Below are 23,598 nucleotides of genomic sequence, written 5' to 3' on the forward strand. Positions count from 1 at the left end.
AAGAATATGTTAAGCAATGTCAAACGAAGACATACACCATAATATTATGGACGCCGCAGTTTTCCGCGGTTTGTGGGCGTTAGAGTGGGCATGGCCAGATAAAACGGACATGTCTCAATCGTCTTCTTTATTGATACTTATCAAGAATCTATATACTTTATAGGGTCGAAAACGCTTCCTTCGACCTGTTACATACTTTTTAACGAATCTAATATACCCTTTTACTCGAAAAGTAACGACTATAAATATCTTTTTATCATCACCAAAACTTCTTCTTTATATTTATAAAGATCCTATCGTCTTTATTTTGTTCGTCCTTGTCGCATTCTTGCAACTTTTCAATTGTTTTACTGGTTTTCGGTCTAATTTTGTCTGGATTTACTTCCTTAATGTTTTGGTTTAACTCTTCTAATCTTTCTATCCAACTATCCATGACGCTGCCTCTCTGAGATTCTCCGAACAACAATTAGTTGGTTGATTGACCTTTGCATTGTATTATAAAGAGCAAAAGTAAAAAGTAAAGTATAATCCTTTGTCTGGTTCGGTCAACTTAGCGATAATGAAAATACGTGGAAAAATCTTTTGACAGTTTCCACTTGCGCTCTTGAAACTTCCGTCGAGATTTATTGCTCTCCTTGTTGGGAAAAGCCTCTCCAAGCTGGAAAAGAAGTTCCTGAACAGGCAAAGCCATGAAATTTTTGGACGAATGTGACCAAAATTTAAAGCTGAATTTCTACAAGTATTGGTATCGGGCAAACAGAAGACACAGCGTTTGTTGTCATGACCTTTAAACAAAAGAAAGGGAGGGAAGAGAGGAGTCTATAAGCAATGTCATGATCAGTTGATCATGTTAAGGAAAGTGACAAGTGACAGGATCAATATATCTGGCGGATACAAATCATCAAAACAACCAAGAACAGATAGATAGAGCAATAATTGATGATAATGAAATAAAAAGAGAATAGAAAAAAAGAAAGAAACATAAGGAATTTGTTTCCCAAATAAGCTGTTTTTAAAAGATTTTCTTTTGCCCGGTAGTTAAGAAATATAAGATAAGAAAGTTATGTGTAGTTCAACATGTCAGTGGAATTGCGTAGTGTTAAAAAGAATATTTTCTTAATGAGAGATGCAAAACACCAAATAACGGGTTTGAAACTGCCTTCTAATAAGCAAGTCTTAGCAGTTTTATTCCACAACACTCGTCTAGTGAATTTAACTGTAAATGAAAGTGCAAATCTCATTATTCGCGAGTGCATTATATACTGGGAAAAAGCTAGTATATCTATGTATGTATCTTTTCCCAATTGTGTTAAAAAACTTGTGAGTTTATATCAAGTTTATATCAAGGATTTGCGAAAAGATGCACAGAAACCCCAAGACAAATTTAAACAGCGTCGACAAGAATTTGTCAGGATTTTGGACACTTTATTTGACATTGCACACGCCGATGCGCTATTAAAAGAAATGAAGATAAGACCTTTTTGCAACGGCAACGGGAGCCAGGTCGTCCGGGTCACTTAGGTGCAGTAGACAAAAAAACGACTGATAAAGAGGAAAGGGCGCGCCTGAGAATTATTGAGGAAGAGAAACAGCGATATAAATATATCGCAGAGTCAACCCCATCAACATCATCATATGATCCTTTTCAAGAAGATTTATCTGATTCGGACGAAGACATTATATCGCTGCAAAAAGATTGGCCAACTTATATCGAAAGCGCGCAACCCAAGAAAACAAAAATATCAGGGCGGAAAGACTTTATCTCTCCAAAATTAGTAGCGGCACTACACAGGTGTCACCTAATTTTCAGAGATTCAGTATATATTCTTGAAGCTACTATTTAGGCACTTGGACACAATACTAACGAGTTTCCAATAAGTAAGTCCTCAATTCAAAGAATTCGCACCATTAATCGCAAAAATCGCGCGGAATCCATTAAAAATGATTTTCAAAACGAGATGCCAGAACATTTCATTCTGATGGGAAATTATTGCCTGCTTTATATGTTTATAAATCAAAAGAAGAACGACTTCCGGTAGTTATTTCATATGGAAAGGAACAATTGATAACTGTGCCAAGATTAAAAAACTCTTCATGAAGAGAACAGGCAATGGAGGGTTTGGAACGCGGTTGCAGACTGGAACCTAGAAGATAAGGTACAAATTCTTTGCTGTGAAACTATAGCTTCAAACAAAGGTCGAATACATGATCAAGTTTTACCAATCTGAATTGACCAAAGATATAGTCCGAGATGACTATCGAGAACTAATTGAGCTCTCAGAGATATTTTTTGGCGGAGATAAGAATCAAAGAATTCAAAATTCGACATCCCGGTGCCAAACACCAAGCCCGGTGGAAGGCGAGGGCGATTTATGCACTGAAAATAGCACTTTTTAGCGCTAAAATGACAAACAAGGATAAGGAGGCATTGTTTGATTTTTGCTTGATCATCGTGACATCCTATGTTAAGCCATGCCTCCAATGTGGAAGAACATCAATGTGTGCAACAAGTATAACTCTTCTTACACGGAATTACATTTTTCCAGAACAAAAAAAAATGTGTAATATTTTTCCAATTTAATAATAAATATACCATGATTATTATCCTTCTGCACGTTTAAAATCTAGCTCCGGCTTGGTTTTAGATTACTAGCCACTAGGCATTTTAAAATATTCTTCTTTCTGATTATTAACAGTAAATAATTTGCATAGATTTGCTTCCTACAGATATTTTAGTTACCAAATGAAATTATATAAATTGGGTTATATTAATCTATTTATATATAAGAAAGTCGTGTTACTCAATTTTTTTTACAACTTTGGAGAATTATTTATTTTTCATGACGTTGAGGCGTCTTACAAAGGTACTCTGTTCAATATTCAATTGTTCTCCTAATTGTTTTTGGGTTTCGCCGTCGTCCTGATCAAGCAATGCCTGCAATTCAGTGTCCGTGGCGAACACGCTCTTCATTCTCAACTCCAAATTCATCGCTCCGGAATGTTTTAAACCAGGCTTGGCAACTTCTAATTCTTAGTTCATGGACACCGTAAGCTTCCACAAGCATTTTTTGGGCTTCAACAGAAGTTTTAACAGAAGAAGAAGAAACGATGTCCGCGAATCGGGGTTTGTGGGTGTAAAAGTCGACATGTTCAATGTTAGAAAAAAAATGCTATTCGAAAAAAAACCCGCAAATAACGTTTGAGCAATGTTGCCAGATGTCAAAAAATACTAAAAAAAATTACCAAAAATTTATCGATCACTATTCCTACCGATAATTAACAATGAAGTAAAGTTTCATATGCATGGACCTGTAAATAAATAATTATTTGACCGATATTGCTGAAAATTGGTCAGGACGTAGCTTAGAGTCAAGAGAAAGACATAGGAAACCTCCCAAAATCGTTTGACCTTATTTAACTTATTTCTGCCAATCTTTATCGATTTACCAAAGAACTTTCAAATCGGAACTCTAACGCCCACAAACCGCGGAAAACTGTTGCGTCAATAGTATTGTTACAAATACCTTCGTTTGATCTTATTTAACATATTTCTGCCAATTTCTGTCAATTTACCAAAGAACTTTCAAATCGGCACATTATTTAGCTATTTATGAAGACATGTAGGTTATAAGGAAGGTAGGAATATTTTAAAATTGTGGAAATCAGTAAAGGGTATCATATAGTCGCGGCAATCGACTATAGCGTTTCTTCTTTTTTGTTTATGAATTCATCCCTCAATTTACTGACCCGCCAAATGCGAAATAAACTCTAAATTTTAAACAGAAGTTAAAAAGAACAAATTGCAGTCCAAGAACAAATTATATTTCGGAAAGAGGAATACGAAATAAGTTTGCCTAAGTATGGATGAAATTGGGTTGAAGGTAGACAATCCTAATCAAAATGGAAGTGACAATAGCGACGATGGAAATTTGAAATTGTATTGAAGTTTAATGTTTCTATCTTCAAAATTGGCAATGATGCCTGTTTTAAGATAGAATTAATTTATGCCACCTTTTTATAAAATTTATTGTTAACAATAAATTTAATTCCGTGTCGGTGTTAAAGAAAACCCGAGAATTTTTTGTTTTAATTTTTTTTTAAAACGGAACCGAACAGACGTGTATTTTATTGTGCTCCGGGAAAAAAAAGTTTTCAATAATATAAAAAAAAGTGCAGTGACTGGTTTCGTAAACCAACAACAACGTGAAAATACGCTTTCAGCGAAGAAATCGCTAATGTTTATATTGATTAATTAATTAATTAATATAAAACAAAACATTTAAAATTCTAATTACCCCAAACTTGACGGAATTCTTAAACGTAGAGAGCGAGAGAGCGCGTTCTTGCTCCCCCTCGCTACCATCGATGTCTCTGCACCCAAATAGCGCAGCAATTTCTTTGACAACGTCAACAACAACAACAACAACCGAAACTGTAACGACAGCGCGTTTAACGATGTCATCAGCTAGCAGCGGAAACAATAATAGTTCTGCCGCTGCGCTGCCCGAAAAAGAGAACAAAAACAAAAAAAATATTAAGCCGGCTGTGCAGACTGGTATGGATCGCTACATCCAAATCAAAAGGAAACTAAGCCCCCTAAACTCTCAACGCAAAATAACCCGTGGCAATGCTAACATACATAGCTGCAAAAGAAACGACCACTAACTCAAACCGTTTTAAAATCTTGGCAGACTATGAGGATGATGCCGAATCTACTGAAGTCGAAAAAAGGAAGACTAAGCCCCCGCCAATTTGCATACGAGAAAAAAGTTCCAACGTTCTTGTCAACAAAATTATAGAGCTTATTGGCAAGGACAATTTTCACATAATACCACTCGTAAAGGGCAACATCCAGGAAACAAAAGTTCAATCGAAGTCTGAAGATAATTACAGATTATTATCGAAATATCTCACCGACAAAAAAAAGAACTTTTACACGTATCAGCCAAGAAGCAGCAAGGGCTTGCAAGTCGTACTTAAGGGCATAGAGTCCGAAGTATCGCCTGCAGAGATAACAAAGGCGCTACAAGAGAAGGGATTTAGCGCCAAGACAGTCTTCAATATCCTTAATAGGGATAGAAAGCCACAGCCACTCTTTAAGGTTGAGCACGAACCAGAAATTTAGCCCCTAAAGAAATGCGAAGTATTTCTACAATCTTCAATTCCTGCTGCACCGCAGAACTACGTTTGAGGAGCCGCACAAACGCAATGGCCCGGTACAATGTTCGAACTGCTAAGAATATGGCCACACAAGGTCTTACTGTAAACTGCGCCCGGTGTGTGTAGTTTGTGGTGAGCTTCATGACTCTACACACTGCCCAGCGAGCAAAGATGACCACAACCCAAAAAAGTGCGGCAACTGCGGTGGAAATCACACTGCTAACTATAGAGGTTGCCCAGTTTATAAGGAGCTGAAAAGTCGTATCCACCAGAGGGGAATTACTGCCCGCACACAAAATAAACAATTGATAGCCTCCAGGTCAAACCCTGAAGGCTTCTTCTCGACTGCAGCCAGATCCTCACTAGGACCCATAAACTCTGCCAAAAATGTTACATATGCAAGTGCTTTAAAATCTGGACTGTCTACCCCAGCCTCATAAAGCTCATTGCCGCAATCAGCATATCAAGAACCGAAAACGGCTCAGTAGCATCAACCGCCGGAGCAGCCAAAAAGTAACTTTGAAGCTATGATATGCAGTCTACAACAAGGACTTACGGAGTTTATGTCGTTTATGCGTACAAAAATGCAAGATCTGATGTGAAACCAAAATCTATTAATACAAATTCTGGTTTCAGAACAATCCAAATAATGTCTTCCCTACGAATATCTACGTGGAACGCTAACGGCGTTTCGCAGCATAAACTCGAGTTAGCGCAATTCCTACTAGACAATCAAATCGACGTAATGCTGCTTTCAGAAACACATCTTACAAACAGATACAATTTCCAACTACGAGGATATTCATTCTATGGAACAAACCATCCAGATGGTAAAGCACATCATAGCACATCATAGGAAATTCGCTAGAAACTACTTACGGGCGACATCCATAAATATAAGCCTAAATACTGACAAGCAATTAACGCTAGCCGCCGTATACTGCCCCCACGCTTCATCATAGCTGAAGATGAGTTTTTCAACTCACTCGGAGACCACTTCATAGCAGCAGGAGACTACAATGCCAAGCACACACACTGGGGATTTCGTCTCATGACTCCAAAAGGAAAGCAGCTCTATAATGCAATTATCAAAGCTAAGAACAAGCTCGACTATGTTTCTTCTGCCACACCAACATACTGGCCGGCAGACCCAAAGAAACTTCCCGATTTATTAGACTTTGCAATTACCAAAAACATTCCTAAAAATATGATAAGCGCCGAATGCCTTTCGGATCTTTTATCTGATCACTCGCCTGTCCTTTTTACTCTACTTCGACATCCAGGGTCATGGGGTCAATCATTAAAACTGACCTCATATAAAACCAATTGGGTTAAGTACAGGAAGTATATTAGCTCACACATTGAGTTAAGTCCTCACCTCAGCGGTGAAGCCAACGTAGACAGTTTAATAATTCACTGGAGTCTGTACTCGTCTCTGCAGCTTGAGTTTCAACACCTCAAACTATAAACACACAATGCAATCAAAAGAAGACAAATCTACAAATCGAACAGGTCGTCCTCGAAAGCGACGCTTACGTCGAGAATGGCAATTTCACAAATCGCCATCTGCTAAGCAAAGCTTAAAACATGCCTCACGTCAACTTGCTCAAGCTCTACAGCAAGAAAAAACATATGCCCACCGCCGCTACATTAAGCAATTGTCAACTAATTGTACACTCACTATGGAGAGCTCACCCAACTCTGTGTTCACCGAAAGAAACCGTGATGCCTATTAGAAATTCCACAGGCGGCTGGGCGAGCAGTGACGCAGAAAGAGCCAGCACGTTTGCCAACCACCTTAAAAATGTCTTCCAACCAAATTCTGCACCAATGCGTTTACTTTGCCGACTCTATCATATGAGCCCCAGCCTCAACATGAGCCAATTGAGTTTCTCCCAAACGCAATCGTTAACATCATCAAAAGACTACTGAAACCGAAAAAATCCCCGGGCTGCGACGTCATAACTCCCAAAATGATCATTGAGCTCCCATACTGCGCCGTTTGCACTCTCACCAAGCTCTTTAATGCCATCGCAAAACTTGGCCACTTTCCAGTGAGATGGAAAAAGTCAATTATAATAATGAAAGCAAAGCCGGGGAAAGACCACACTATCCCAACGTCATATAGAGTTATAAGCCTACTCTCTTGCCTATCTAATCTCTTTGAAAAATACCTAATGACTCGGATAAACACATACCTGAGAATCCAGGAAGGAATCCCGTCTCATCAATTTGGGTTTCGTAAAAAGCATGGAACAATTGAACAGGTCAACCGGATAACATCAGAAACTCGGAACGATTTCGAAAAATGAGAGTATTGTACTGCCATACTCGTATATTTAGATGTCTCTCAAGCATTTGATAGAGTTTGGCTAGAAGGTCTAATGTACAAGATCAAGACAATGCTCCCCTACAGCACTCACAAGATTTTAGAGTCTTACCTTCACGACAGAAAATTTGTTGTGAGGTGCAACACTGCTATATCTGATGATTACACTATTGAAACTGGAGTTCCTCAAAATAGCGTGCTAGGGCCAACACTATATGTCCTTTACACAGCAGACATCCCGACAAGCACACGACTAACAACATCTACGTTTGCCGATGACACAGGTATTCTTAGCCGAACTAAAATGCAAACACGTTACGTTCACTCTGAACAGGCAAAACTGCCCGCCGATTACGTTAAACAACACTCTACTCCCACAAGCAAACGAAGTAACATTCCTAGGAGTACATCTCGACAGAAGACTCAAATGGCGCCGGCACATTGAAGCCAAAAGAACACACCTAAAGCAAAAAGCCAGCAGCCTTCATTGGCTTATCAACGCCCGGCCACCTCTTAGCCTTGAATATAAAATCATGCTGTGCAACTCGGTACTAACACCTATATGGATGTACGGCTCCCAGTTATGGGGGAACGCCAGCAATAACAACATTGACATTGTTCAGAGAGTTCATTCGAAGATCCTGAGAACAATCACCGGGGCACCGTGGTACGTTCGCAACGAAAACATACACCGCGACTTTAACATTCTACCTGTCAAAGAAGTGATCGCAGAACAAAAGGTAAAGTACTTCACCAAGCTATCGGTGCAACCTAACCACCTGGCGAGAGGTCTAACAAGCAACCAATCACACCTTCGCACAACCAGAATGCAGTCTTAGTATACTGTTAGTTAAATTTTAATGTTAAGATTCGTCAACTTATTGTTAGTCTCAAAATTAAGAGTAGATTCAATAAATAAAAGCAAAGCTAAAAAAAAAACAAAATAAAAATAAATGTTTTTTAGGAGCGATGTGACTGCGTTTCAAAGACGAAAAAGCGCTGTGACATTGTCGATCAGGTTGAGTGGGACATTTTAGGCAGATTGCAAACTGTCGATGTATTGTCGAAGAAAAACAGGCATTAATTATCGTAATTAGGCGAAGTGACAGTTAGGCACGATATTAATTTTTTTTGTGTAATCATTTATTAAGTGAAGAAACAGTACGTCTTAAAAGTACTTAAACAACACATTGTGTGTGTAATATAAAACCAAATCGAATTACTTTAAAAAATTTACAAATGTGAAAATGTCTGATTGTCTTCTAATTGTTTTGGCAAACCTTTCCGTTTCAGACGTCTCAGGGGTCTAGCCGGCAGTAGTTTCCTAGCGAGTGGGCTGCGATGTCTTATTAGTCTGTCACTGTATCTGCTTGTGTTTCTACCAATTTGTTCCTCCACAGTGAACAATTTCAGATCTCTATGAAGTGGTGCCACTCAAGTTTTGTTAACATAGTGCTGTTAATATTTAATTAAATGAAATTATTGTTATTTTATTCTTGTAATTTCAGTTTATTTTCTTCACGTCGTGTTCTTGTTCGCGTCTGCTCATTAAGTCAGCTTGAAAGCTTTTTGTGTCTTCTTTGTAGCCGAGAGAACTTGTGATCTCTCTCTCTCTCTCTCTCTTGTTAAATGTAAACGAAGAGAATGAATGCTTCGACTACATAACTTCATCTGCATCGTCAGTGTGACTGTTTTGTTTCACTAAATGATCTTATTTCATAAACAATCTTTTATATTTACACTATTAAATTCATAATCAGTTATTAAGTTTTCAAAGTTTCCTCTTTGGGATTTGTACAAGCGCATTTTTTCGATTATAGTTTGATTATTGCGATCCTCAAGGTAGAATGCAGTAGTAAATTTTGAAAATCGGTCAATAAAAGTTAGAAAATTACGTTTTGAATTTGTATAGATATCCATATGAACAACTTTTTTTTTTTATATTGTTTGGTGTTTCTGAATATTGAAATTTTTCTTTTACTGTGTTCCTATCATTTTTACATTGATTACAGATATCACAATTGTTAATATACTTTTAGATGTAATGTTAAAGTTTTGGAAAGTAAATAATCTTTTTTAAGCTTTGGTAATTTTCATTTATACCTGAATGACCAGTATCATATTTCTGGAATCGTTCGATTTCTTTATACACATCCTCTTCGTTTTCAATGTCTTTTGTATGAAATAAGCATTTTACAAATTTTACATTTTTATTACCTTTAAAATTTTGATAATTTTGTTTCGAAATTTATTGTATTGATGATCGTTATATTCACTGAATATTCCTACTTTGCCTTTTATGATGCTTCAAAATTTCTTCCATTCTATTTTCGAGATCATTTAAATTTAAATAAATTTTCTTATTTTTATTCTTATATTCGAATTCCATGGTTTTTTTATCTGTTTGAATGACTTGTATTTTAAATCTGTTAACAACTGTTTTTAAATTACCTAAAATAGTTGTGTCACCAAAGTCTTCAGCTTGTGTATGTTGTGTACCAATGTCATCAACATTTTTTTCTAAAGAGCTACAGGATTCAGCTGTGTTTACGGCACCAATTTCGTCGTTACTTATTCGACTTAAAAAATCAGCTACCTGGTTATCTTTACCTTTAATGTATGATACGTTTATATTAAATTCGCTGAGATTAACAAGCCATCTATAAAGTATTTCATTAAGTTCTTTTCCATTATATTTAATTAGCAGCCACTTAAGTGGTTGGTGATCGGACAAAATAATTAATTTAACTCTATAGAGATATGGGCGGAAGTAAGCTGTTGCCCACACTATAGCGTAATTCCTTTTGTATAGAAGAATAGTTTTTCTCAAGGTCATTCAATGTGCGACTTGCGTAGCAAATAGGATGATTATCTTGTTGCAAAACCGCACCTAAAGCTATATTACTAGCATCAGTAATAAGCTGAAATTTCTTTTTGAAATCCGGATACTTAAGTACCGGTGCCTCAGTTATGATTTTTTTTTAATTTGTCAAATGCAATCATGAAGTTGGGTTCGTTAACATCTATCTTGGCATCCTTCTAAAGGCATTTAATTCATGGATAAGCTACTTGCGAGATCCTTTATGAACTTTCTATAATACCCAGTGATTCCTAGAAATGCTCTAATTTGCTTAATATTTCTCGGAATTTTAATCTGAAGAATGCTGTTAACTTTTTCTGGGTTAGGTTTAACTCCATCGAGGAGTTTCTTTTGAAAAGAATTTGCATTTGTTGATTTGAATCTTAGGATTTGCTTCAGAAAGTTTTTTTAAAATTGTATGAATGTGGCCAACATGATTTGAAAAACTAGTAGAAACAAGAGGAAACGCAATAGTCGAGTGCCGCGACTATAAGATACCCGTTACTGTTTTACACAATTTTAAAATATTAATTTTGCTAGTGGAAATTCACAAGGCGCCACCTATTGTCAGAGAAAGTATGTTGAGTATGCTTATAGTGACGTCACTGCCCATGTGAGGCCTTATAACTTAATTTCTTTATAAATAGCGAAATAATGTTCCGATTTGAAAAATCTTTTGTAAATCGATAGATATTAACAGAAATAAGTTACACAAGGTCAAACGAAGGCATTCATAATAATATTATAGACTCCACAGTTTTCCGCGGTTTGTGGGCGTTAGAGTGGGCGTGGCCAGATGCAACTTCGTGGCAAGTTCCAGAGGCATCTCCTAAATACGTGTTCCTAAGCAAAATTGTGTAGCTTTTTATAGTTTTCGAGATATTTGCATTTTTGGTTTTTCGGGTTTTGTGGGCGTTAGAGTGGGCGTGGCGTGATCGGAAAAAAACAATTCCCATTGGGAGCACCATAGAAACCTACATGCTGGATCCGAACTTTCTATCTCTTATAGTTACCGAGATATCAGCTTTTCTAGAAAATCCGAAAACCGTCTTTTGAGCCTTGTGGGCGTATGGGTGGGTGTGGCCAGATAGCAGCACTATAAGATGCGCTGTCATCTAAAGATTATACTCTCTGAATTTCAACTTTCTATCTGCAATAGTTCCTGAGATTTCAGCAATTTTAGTTTTTTGCGATTTGTGGGCGTTAGAGTGGGCGTGGCAGGATGCTGTAATAAACTTGCGCTGTCCCGGGACCTCAAGAATCTTCATACTTAATCTCAGCTTTGTATCTGCTATAGTTCCTGAGATCTCAGCGTTCATACGGACGGACGGACGGACGGACGGACGGACGGACGGACGGACGGACGGACGGACGGACGGACGGACAGACGGACATGGCTCAATCGACTTCGCTATTGATCCTGATCAAGAATATATATACTTTATAGGGTCGCAAAAGCTTCCTTCTATCTGTTACATACTTTTCAACGAATCTAGTATACCCTTTTACTCTACGAGTAACGGGTATAAAAATAAGAACGTCGTCAAGATAGACCACAAAAATTCTATTTATTTCTTCTTTTAAGACTGTGTTTATAAGGCGTTGAAATGTGGCAGGAGCGTTTTTGAGCCCGAATGGTATCCGATTAAACTCGTAATGCCCGTGAGGAGTAGAAAACGCTGTATTTCCCCTATCTTGTTCCTGAACAATAATTTAATGAAAGCCTTTCGCGAGATCTATAGTAGGCAAATATTGCGCTCTTACTAACTTATCCAATATACCTTCTACATTTGGGATAGGAAACTTATCATTTACAGTGTTTTCATTCAATTTGCGATAATCAATAACTATACGCCACTTTTTTGTTCCACTGGTAATGCCTTTTTTTGGTACAAGCCATAGAGGGGCATTATACGTATTATACGTACGTATTATTCCCTGATGTAGCATTTCTTCAATTCGCTTATAAATTTCCTGTTCATGTACTTGAGGATATCTATAAATCTTATAATATAAAGGTTTATCCACTACTTTTTTATCTGATGCTCGAAATGTTTATATTGCTAGGACAATGACCTTCAAGAAATATTAATGTTTTAAATTAAAAATTTAAAATTTTAGTAAGAGCATTATTTTTCTCTTTATTTAAATCATTGAAAAGAATTTTTTGTATTTTATCATCTATGTCGATTGGTTCAATTTGATTTACCTCATCAGAGTATGGTGAACTATTTTGAAATTGGATAATATTATTATAATTGTAATTGTATTGTGATATAAATCAATAACAGCATTTAATGGCTTGAGAATATTTTGACCTATTATAGCATCGAACGATTTGTTATTAAATGTTGCCAATTTCCAACTCATTGTGGCATCTTTAAATTCAAGAGGTAAATCAGTTATAATTTCTTGCGTTATTAGCGATTTTGAACTTAGAGATGAAAATGATATTGGATGACGCAAAGTTCTTCGAGGATGTTGTAACAATTTATTTCTATCTAACATGGATGTTGTTGAACTAGTATCAATCAAGGCTGTGATTATTTCATTGTTTATAGTTAAGTTAATTAAGGGAAGTGATTTTTCGAGGCAACTATTTGAAAATTTGCATGGCAAGAACAGTTCATTGGCTCTGACATTGATTCAGAAGTGAAACTTTGATCTGGATTATCATATTTATATTGGATACAATTAGTTTTATCTACCTCGACATGATCGATTTCCATTTTTGAAATATGGCTTTGTTGATTTGTACAGCTCTGATTTGAATTTAAATTTTGTGTTCCTGATCGAAATATCCCTGAATAAACATTTTGGAAATTGTTGTTGTGGTTTGCAGTCCTATCTTGATTATTATAATTTAGTTTTTAATATCGGTCTCTTTGATTATTTGTATTGGGATAGTTTTGATTTTCCGTTTTGTTCAATATTTCTTTACTTTGAGGAAATTTTGTTTTAACATTTTGAGTTCTAACAAGGTTTCGGTTTCCAATAAATCAAAAGCTAAATCAGAAGCTAAATTTACATCAATATTTTTCAAGAATGTTCTTAGCATAGCTTCTTCAACATTTTTGGGACTGAACTCAGAATGCTTTACGTTATCATATTCATATTTTTCATTAATTTTACACACTAAAGACTTAAAATATTCTGTAATGTTGATGTTGTTACTTAGCATAAACGCTTCTTGGTAAAGTTGATTATAGGACTCCTTTACGCCAAAATTCCGAATAAGAATCCTCTTGATGTCATCCCACGACTGCTCGGAATTCTCGATGGTTCTCATAACATGAAGAGCTTCGCCTTTGATTTTGTTGAGTATGACACGGCGAAACACGTAGGCTCCTGCAGTAGATGTGGGAGGTAATAATGAAAATATCATCTCCACTTCACGAATGAATGATGATAGAGCTCTTGAATGGTCTCCTCTGTACTAGTGAATATGGTGGGCATCCTTAAGAATATCCCCAAACGATAAAGTAAAAAAAAATAAAACTGCATTTAAGTGGGTATTTTAATGTCGACTGGGCCAGTTTTTTTAACATAGTTCTGTTAATATTTAATACAATATAATTATTGTTTTTTTATTTTTGTAACTTCAGTTTATTTTCTTCACGTTGTGTTATTGTTCGCGTCTGCTCAACAAGTCAGCTTGAAAGCTTTTTGTGTCTTCATTGTAGCCGAGAGAGCTTGTGATCTCTCTCTCTCTTGTTAAATGTAAAGGAAGAGAATGAAAGCTTGGACAACATAACCCGCACGTATCACGGACAGTCTGTTATGTTTCCTAGTAATTCTTTTGTAATTTGATTTGGCTGCGATTCCCCAAATTTGAATCCCATAAAGCCAGATTGACAGGATGCAATGCGCATATACTGCCCGTTTGCATCTGAGAGGCAACTTGCTTCTTTTATTCACAAGCCACCGAACTTGCTTTATCCTTATACTGCACATTTTAACGGTGTTCTTGAGATTTGGGCCAATGTGAGGCGTTTGTCTAGGGAAATACCAAGGTATTTCGATTGTGACGGCTGATCCAGAGTAACTCCCTTTAACTGGATTAGAGGGGTATTGATTATTAGTGTTTTTGGTGTAAAAGAGGTGTTCGTTGTTTTTGACGGATTATTCTTTGGGTTCCACCGTTTGCACCAAGCTGCAATGGTGGCAAGGTAATTCTGTAGACCGTTGGCTGCTTTTTTGTGGCATCTTGAGTTGTAGATGACTGCAATGTCATCTACAATGTCGCAATAAGTGTTTTTGACATATGTTGTCTGTTAGGGCTTGGTATATCAGAAGTATACAACGAATATAGCAACGGTCCAAGTACACTGCCCTGAGGAACTCCTGCTCTCATTGGATAGTTGTTTGGTAATATTATGACGCCGGGGCGCATAAAAGTTGAAAAAAGGAATAATATTAGGAAGTAAGAATAGCCGTAAACACAATCATGGAGTATATAGGATAGTTCGTTTTTTTTTAGTTATAAGTAGAAAAAGCACTGAAGTATTCGTTTGGTAAGTTGATTTGTTAAGAAGAAATAAATAAGATTAGTAAACAACGATCGGTCACACTACCGGGCCGAACGGGCACACCACATAAAGGGAATTTCGGGAACGGGCACACTGACGGCAGCCACGGGGTATATAAGGAGGACCGGTTTCTGGGAAGAGTCACTTTTGCGGTGAATCTCACCCAGGTTAGATCAGCCCTCTCCCGAAGTTGGGCACACTCACCAGCACTAGTCACTTTTTGGTCGGATTTAGCCTAAGGCTAAGTCTAATAAATTCGACCTCGGACAGGGGCTTTGCATCTCTTACGCGTCGGACCCCAAGGGCCTCGCGTCATCTCTCGCAAGAGACCCACAGGGGCTTTGCATCTCTTACGCGTCGGACCCCAAGGGCCTCGCGTCATCTCTCGCAAGAGACCCACAGGGGCTTTGCATCTCTTACGCGTCGGACCCCAAGGGCCTCGCATCATCATCTCACCAGAGACCCACTGGGTTTCTATTCACTCTTTCTCATACCGAACCCCAGGTTTCTCTTCTTGTCTTTTCTGTTCTTTCTTTTACATTCACACTCGCTCGCGTGACTGGCCCCGGGCCAACGCACGCTCCATCATTTCTATTTTTCTCTCCCTTTCTTAGCAAGCGGATCACCAAGACGGACTGGCCCTGCCCTCACGCGGCATCCCCACGGCCCACAACGGAGCATCGGACCCGCGGCTACCCCTCGTCGGAAGCTCTCTTCCCCAGGCCCGCAGACCACCCACGGCCACGACCAACCGATCCCCTGTGAATTAACTCTGTAACCATAGATATGAAATAAATAACTAAGATCTGTTCTATTCTTAACTAAACAAGCTGCGTCTTACTCTGGGTGGAATCTTCTTTGCAGCAACCACGCCTGACATCAAAACAAATGTTGGAACGAACTGCTGGTATCTGGTGAACTGTCCCAGCCACCCCAAAGCAGGACCGTTACAATATATCTCTTAATTTGACCTTAGACTCTCGATCTTCCAGATAAGATCTTTAAAGTCCATAGTACGGAGCAGGTATGCAATAAGCCAGCATGCCGCACCTTATCGAAAGATTGCTGCTGTCAATAAAGACTGCGTTAGAATACTCCTGGTCGAAAGCCTGCAAGATATGTTGAACCAATCTGTGGACCTGTTCTACTGTGCTGTGACGAAATCCAAATGGATGATCTGGCAAGACATTGTTTTGAGACACAAACTCGGTAATTCAATTTGCAATGAGTATCTCCCACAGTTTGGACAGGGACGGTAAAAGACTTATTGGGCGGTGTGACTCAGGTTCAACCGCTGGCTTACCGGGCTTATGAATCATCAGTATCGCAGCAAGTTTCCATTGTTTTGGGAATACTTTGATCCTAATAATAGCATTGAAAATTAATGTATACATAGAATCTCTCTTTTTGGATAAGCCTTCAACGTTACAAATCCTATCTATACCAAGAACTTTGTTTTTCGGCAAACATTGGATGTTTTCAGAAATTTCTTCAACCCTTATTGGTTTAATAGACAAAGAAATCTGCAATGGAGTCTCCAAACTCTAATGAGTCTCTCTAATTTTTTCTATCAAGGCAAAGTCAAAGGAAGTGAAACGATCATTCATTTCGCTCTTTCTTTTTGCTGTTCGAGTGAGCGCGAGGCACGTTGTTTCGCAGTGTTCCCGGTCCGGTGCAATTGTAGTTGCATATACGCCAACGATTTAGACGCCTTTCGACTCCCCAAAATCCAATAAACATGAAGATCTACAAGGACATCATCACCGGTGACGAGATGTTCGCCGACACCTACAAGATGAAGCTAGTGGACGACGTAATCTACGAAGTGTACGGAAAGCTGATCACCCGCCAGGGTGACGATATCGTTCTTGTCGGCGCTAACGCCTCAGCTGAGGAAGCCGACGAGGGCACCGAAGTCACAACGGAGTCTGGCGTTGATGTTGTGCTAAACCACCGACTTCAGGAGTGCTTTGCTTTCGCCGACAAGAAGTCCTACACCCTCTATCTAAAAGATTATATGAAGAAGGTGTTGGCCAAGTTGGGGGAGAAGTCGCCTGACCAGGTAGATGTCTTTAAGATCAACATGAACAAGGCCATGAAGGACATCCTCGGTCGTTTTAAGGAACTGCAGTTCTTCACCGACGAATCCATGGGCTGTGACGGCATGGTGGCCCTAGTGGAATACCGCGAAATTAATGGGGAAAGCGTTCCCGTGCTCGTGTTCTTCAAGCACGGTCTGGAGGAGGAAAAATGCTAGATGTGTCATCATCCCGAACCCCTCCCTAACGTATCCTATACTCATGCATACCTTCTACATATTTATCAGATTCTTAGTTACAATTTAGAAAGTCTTAAATTTATGTTAAACGCTCACAAAATGCCAGTCCCTCGATCTGCTCGATTTTATTTCTAATTTTTTGGCCGGAGCACTCATAAATTCGACGAAATGTATGTGTATTGTTTAATCATACCAAGCTAAACAGCTGAATTGCCCCAACTATTGTAATTAAAATAATTTTTTGATAGTGTGTGCATTTTCACTAGAAAATATACCGAAAATGGGAACATTAGTAGTGAAATTAAACGGAAACCATATTTTTCGCAAATTCACCACTAAGGAATCGGACAGGAACTTGTCTAAGGGGTTGTCGTTTAAGCGACTTTGGGCACTTCCATAGAGAGTAGTTCGTGTCAAATTTATAATCCATAAAAGATAATTTTTGCTCAAAAAATCCCTTAAAACGTTTCTTAGTTTCTCAGCTGCCTGGTACCATCTACTTCGGTCCTCAGGATCTTGAGAACGAATTGCTCTTCTTCGAAGGCGCCTTTTTTGTTTGTATAATTCTCTGGCTACCCTGGTGAGACCAATGCCATAACTACTCGGACGAGGATCAGGATCAGGTGAAGTTGAAGCAGTCGCAGCTCTATGTATATTGTCAGTGAGAATGTCTACTGCATTCTCGATGTCTTCTTTACGGTCAAGTACAGAATTTAATTTGAAGGAGCTCTCAAGATGTTGTTTAAAAGCCCTCAGATCATTACGAATTGAGATTAACCGAATACTTGGTCTTACATTAACGCCATTTGTTTGAAGATTAACAACAAATCCCAACTTTGGCAGATATTTATTCGAAAATCCAGTATCCCGTTATATAGTGCGAAGTCAATGCAAGTAGCCGTTTGGCCGTTTGTATGTGTCGCCCCACATCCAATGTCGAGCATTCCAATCGCCTTCAATCAGATACCTCTGACCACAAGACGCGATTATGTTAGTGAAATGCATTTCTTCTATTTTGTGTCTTGGAGGGCAGTATATTGGGCTTACTACCACATGTCCTAAGCCTGTGGCAACTTTGATAGCTGACATTTGAATAGTTTGTATTTTGATAATACTTTGTAGAAAATGATTGAGAGAGCTTCTCACCAATACCGCCACACCTCCGTTGCCGTGATTGTGCGTTCTTGCTTATATGCTGGATAGAAGGTGTAACCATATATTTTCACAACTTCCCCTCGATTGAGTCTTATCTCACTTAAGAGTAGGATATCAACGCTGTTGTTGTGTGCGAAGAGTTCAATTTCCCTGGCTTTACCTGAAATACCATTAACATTCCAGATAAGTAAGTGTGATCATTGTGAAGCTGAAGCGCTGCTGCGAAGCTGGAGAAATTATTTATCCCCATTCCATTGTTTGATCCAGTTGGCCATTTCAAAAACTATCTTTTCAACCCTTCCAAGTCGTTGACTGCTCACCTTGTTTTATTGTTGTTGTTCCTGCTGCTGCTGCTGAAGCCACAAAGAAATTGTTGCTGCTGCTGAATGGCTTAATGGCTTAATATTTATGAAGAATATTTTAAATTTTTTCATTCCGGCTAGACCTTGATTTTGGGTTATGTACCTGAAGAAAGATAAAGATTTTAAAATTGGCAAAAAATTCGCTAGCTAATGTGGTGCAATGAAGCCCCTTAACTACGATTCTGTGGAGCTTCTGTTCCTTCATTTGGTAAGTATGGAATTAAATTCCCATTTTATAAATGGTCAACAATAGTTCTGTAAATCTTAGAGTCTTTTGGAAAGATTCTAGTTGTTGTTCCTTGGTTAACTTTAACTACAACGTTATCCAAATTAGTAACCTCCGAAATTAGATCAAATAGATCATTAGGGTTGACAATACTTAAAACTATTTACAGTGGCTAAGAAGTCTCTTTAAGAGTACTTTTACTATTAGTATTAGAATTAATATGTTGATCTCATGTCCGCATCTTTTGTATTAATATAAGTTGTATTCATTTGGGCAGCTATAGAAGAGCTAGGTCTATTCTCAACAAAACTGTTTAAATATACTTTCATGTCGAGTAAAGCAAACCTGTTGGAGGAGCTTGCCTTACTGGTTAAAACTGAGGGTGATCCAGACGTCGGTTCTTTGAACACCTTTTTTGAGTTGATAATGGATGATAGTGGTTTCTTTCTCTTGTTAATTTGCTTTTGTCCAACCTTCAACTTGAAAGCAGCATTGGTAAGTTGAGGAGGTGTCTTTGTAGTAGATCCACCAAGAATTGATGAGTCAACTGCAGCAGGTGCACTGAATAAAGTAGAATTAATCCTGGAAAAGCACACACTGCTGATTGCACCAGTTGTCGCAGTTGCAGTGGAAAATATTGGATTACAAGTAGCACTAGTAAATTTTAGCGTTGTGGTTACGGCAGTGATATTCTGAGTTCAGAGCACGGTGAACGTCGCGCACTGCTGAATTCTGCTGTGATCTCTGAGGGTGTTTTTCCAGAAACTTGGTGCATTTTTCCAAATTCAATCTTCTTATTGCTAAGCAGGGAGTTCGTAAAATGATTTCAATCCATGGTTAGTTCACCTTCTGTGCCGTTGCACGCAGTGTTAGGGGTAAGGTGATGCCCAAACGCTAAAGACTGCAGACTTGTCGCACTACAGTTATGTTTTTGTTGTTGTACTGCTGCCGACGCTGCACGAGACATCGTTCAAAATTTGCGGACGAAGAGTGCACCAAAACAAAACAAAAAACACTAAACAGTTATTGTAAATATACTCCTAAACAGACGCACTTATCAAGGCCGACGCTAAAATAAATGATTAAATTTTTCAATATCGAGCAGAGTGTCATCATCGTCGACAAATGTTTCGAAAAGATTTATCAAATTTTTAAATTCGGAGTGCTTTTTGCTGAAGGTTGGAAGAGCAACGCTTGGCAAACATTGGGAAGTGTGCTTCACCGGCGGAGCAATACCATCGGCACTAATACGTCTACCTTGCTTATTAGCGAAATTAGTAATGATTTTGCCATTACGGCAATTTCTTCCAGTTCTTCGCGGAACAAATCCTCTGCGTCTTTTGCTTCGATTTGATTCTGAATCAAAGAAGCATTTTCAATGTGCGAATTCAAAATTTCTAATCGACATTCTAATTCGACTGGATTTAGAGATAGTCGACCCTCTTGTAAAGTCTGCTGTGTTCGGGATATACTCCGCATTAGTCCATCTCGTTTATTTTTAAGCTCTTCGATATCTTTGCTCGCCATGTTATTGGTTATTGAAATTTTTTAAGAACCAAAGGGTGCGATAAAAAATTTATTTTAATTCGAAATAAATAGCAAATAAAATAAAAAATAAAAAATAAACGAGTGGTATATTTCTAGCGTAGGCAAGCAGGGAACTTGTCGATGAAGTTTTGGAACAAACAAAATAAAATGAATATTTTATTTGTTAATTTCTTCGCCACTAATACGCCGCCACTCACAAAATTTAAAGAGTAGCACAAGCTCAGCCAAAATACCGAGGACGTTGCGAAAAACAACAACAACGCTTGCACTTGTCGAACGACCGAAGCGAAATGCAAAGAGAGGTCGAAAGAACTGGCAGCGATATCAGTGCGAGAGTGTGTATGTGTGGTTTTCGGCCGGTGGTTCTCTACTTAATATGTAACAACACTTAGATGAAAATGATGCACTGGCCGATAAATAAAAGACGACGAATATATAAGCGGGATGCAATCCCAATAAAATAGCGTTGAGGCTTGGAAAATGGCGGACACGCGGCAAGTTTAGGACAGAAAATGTGCGCGAAAATGTCCCGCAATTTTCTTCGAGCAACAAGTTACAGAAAAAAAACGAAAACGAAATAAATCAATTTTTCCTGTCTTGATATTGATTCCTAAGCTGGTGCTCACTACGATATGTTGGTGAATTAAAAGACAATATGGGTTCACGACGAAATTACTTTTTTATTTTAATATTTAGTGGCATGTACATATAATAAATAAATAAATAATTTGTTAGTGCATGCGAATTTTATTGGTGTTATGGTATTGGTATTTCCTGGTATTTCCTCTTATTGATAACACTATTCAAAGCCCCTGTGTCAACCACTCTCCTTGCCCTCTTCGATCTCATTCTTACCTCTGCGTTTATTTGGAATCTATCGCAGCTCATCCAATCCCCTACCGCTGGTCTTTGCGCTTGTTCCTGAGGTGCTAGCGTTACCTGCTCAGATCTCCTGCGTTTGCCGACCGGGCTCTGCAACACTCCGTTGTCCTCACTGCGTTCCTACCGCACACCCAGCAGAACAGCCTGAACTGGTTCTGATCTCTGTGGTTGTGGCTGTGGGTCCCTTCTTCTGCCGGATGGATTTGTTTTTCTGACATCGCGATCTCTTCGACCTTCTCCACCAGACAGGAAGAAATCTAGCAGCTCATTCCAGGATCTAGTTCAGCTCGGAGTTGTATTCCACCAGTCCAGCATTTACCGTACTAATGCATCCTTGTTTATGCCGTATCCCGTGGTCCATTCCTCAATATTACTTAGGAACTTCAATGGGTTGGAGGTTCCTTGGTGGCGTATCACCCAGCTCCTCACTCTATCCAGAGTGTCTACCTCTACTCTCTTTTTATCACTCTGCATCACTGCTCTTGTGATCATTACCTCCTTGCTGTGTTTCTCCTCCTGTCGTTGATCTGGACTCCTCCACCCGTCATTTGCATTTTCATGCATTTGTTCGATAATTGAACTAGTCTTGATTTGATGTCTTTAGCGTGCTCTTTACCCTTCGTGTATACTGCCAGTCTGTGCCTCAATTCTTTTGAAGCTCCGCTTGAATCCACCCCGAAGTCGCTTGCGTGTTCCACCAAGTAAGCTTTTGATGCTATGTATCGACATTACTCTCTCAGTGTTCTTTTTTTGTGGATCTGCCAGTTAAGAGGTAAGTAGAGATGCGTGGATCTGCCCGTTAAGCAATGAGAAAAGATCCAGGGATCTATTAAGTGCGCTATGGCTATATTGGGAGTGTATAGAGGCCCTGTAAGTCTACTAAACGACAGAGTGCACAGAGTGTATAGAGGCCCCTTAGGTCCGTAGGTCTACTACGTGAGAGAGTGTATCGGACCTACCTACGGACCTACGGATCTGTCTGCAACTTGAGAGTGCTCATAGCGACGTTTTATGACAGCTAGCTCTAGGCTAAGTCGTGCCAAAAAGACGATTGCTGTCCTCAGATAAGTTGCTCACAACACGCGTAAGGTGATCTTACCTGATCACGGATAACCCTTTTTTCAGCGGGCATAAACCTACGTACGGTGATCTTCCTCCCGCGTCCGAAGATAGATCAGCCTCTATGCCTTCTCCCCCTCGACTGCCAAAGGCTCTGCTGTTGTACAATGCAATTGCTATTCCAGATAAATTGCTGTTCAAAAATATCTTAACTGCAGTTGTTTATAACTTAAATACTCTTATTATGCGCCAATAAGGCGTCTTTACCTTCATAATAAGTCGTCTCAACGCCGCCACAAATGTTTCTGTAGATAGGTTGGTGCCGAGTTCTGGATGGATCGCCGAAATAGCCGTACATACGAATAGGCATATGTAGCTTCGCGTTCTTTGCCAATAGATCTGGCTTACGTTAATGCATTGTGCGTTGTCTCTGTCGAAAGCACGCCAAAAAATTGTGCGTGACTTTGCTTATTGAATTCAGTGCGTCGAATACCCAGTATCTTTGCCGGAAGATAACGAAGAGAGGTGAGACTACAGGATGAAGGTTGACTCGGTGTTCATGTTCTACGATCATGTTCGATGAGCCCTTTTATGCAACATTTGACTTTTGCGATCGTAAACGAAAAGGCAAGGGGAGCTTAAAAGAACTGGCAGCGTTCGTGGCGAGAGTACGTATTTATTCGTCTGGGGACTCTCTTTTTAATATATCACGACATTTAACTGAAAATCATGCACTGGCCGATATCTAAAGGCAACGAATATATTAGCGGGATGCAAAGTCCCAGGAAAAAAGTGTAACGACTTGGGAACATAGCGGATAAGCGCGGCTAATTCGGAAAGGAAAATGCAATCAAAAATGTCCAGAAACTTTTCGATACACTATAGAAATCACCTTTCCCTGCATTGAATTTAAATACCAAAGCCCCGCAAGCTCATACCTCATACGCTCCTCTCTTTTGATTTGCGGTCTCTCAGCGAGCTCATCGATCACAAAATTTACTTGAGAACCAGAGTCAATGATTCTATTCTATACAGTCGTATGTAAAAATTTTTTAATCGTGTGACCCTTGCGAAGGCAGATTTAGGGATGCGAAAGAAGATCGTCCTTGTCAGCGAACCAAAAACACTTATCTTCTTCGGAAAAGTATTGCTTGGCTGAACTTCTTTTGGCTTGGAAGCCTCTTCGGCGACCATGAGCTGGGGAAGCGAA

At 38.9% G+C, this 23,598-nt stretch overlaps 2 protein-coding genes across 2 annotated transcripts in view; one reads left to right on the top strand and one right to left on the bottom strand.

Annotated features, from left to right (window-relative positions):
• Window positions 1–23,598, bottom strand: part of LOC121530072 (proton-associated sugar transporter A-like) — a 278,629-nt gene that overhangs the window by 207,185 nt on the left and 47,846 nt on the right. The window lies entirely within an intron of this gene.
• Window positions 16,528–17,203, top strand: LOC108118313 (translationally-controlled tumor protein homolog). The gene has a single exon (XM_017230929.2). It carries the CDS (start codon window positions 16,617–16,619, stop codon window positions 17,133–17,135), a length of 519 nt encoding a protein of 172 aa, XP_017086418.1. The 5' UTR covers window positions 16,528–16,616; the 3' UTR covers window positions 17,136–17,203.

This window comes from Drosophila eugracilis, unplaced genomic scaffold, assembly GCF_018153835.1.
Source record: "Drosophila eugracilis isolate 14026-0451.02 unplaced genomic scaffold, ASM1815383v1 contig_2169, whole genome shotgun sequence".
Classification (NCBI taxonomy): domain Eukaryota; kingdom Metazoa; phylum Arthropoda; class Insecta; order Diptera; family Drosophilidae; genus Drosophila; species Drosophila eugracilis.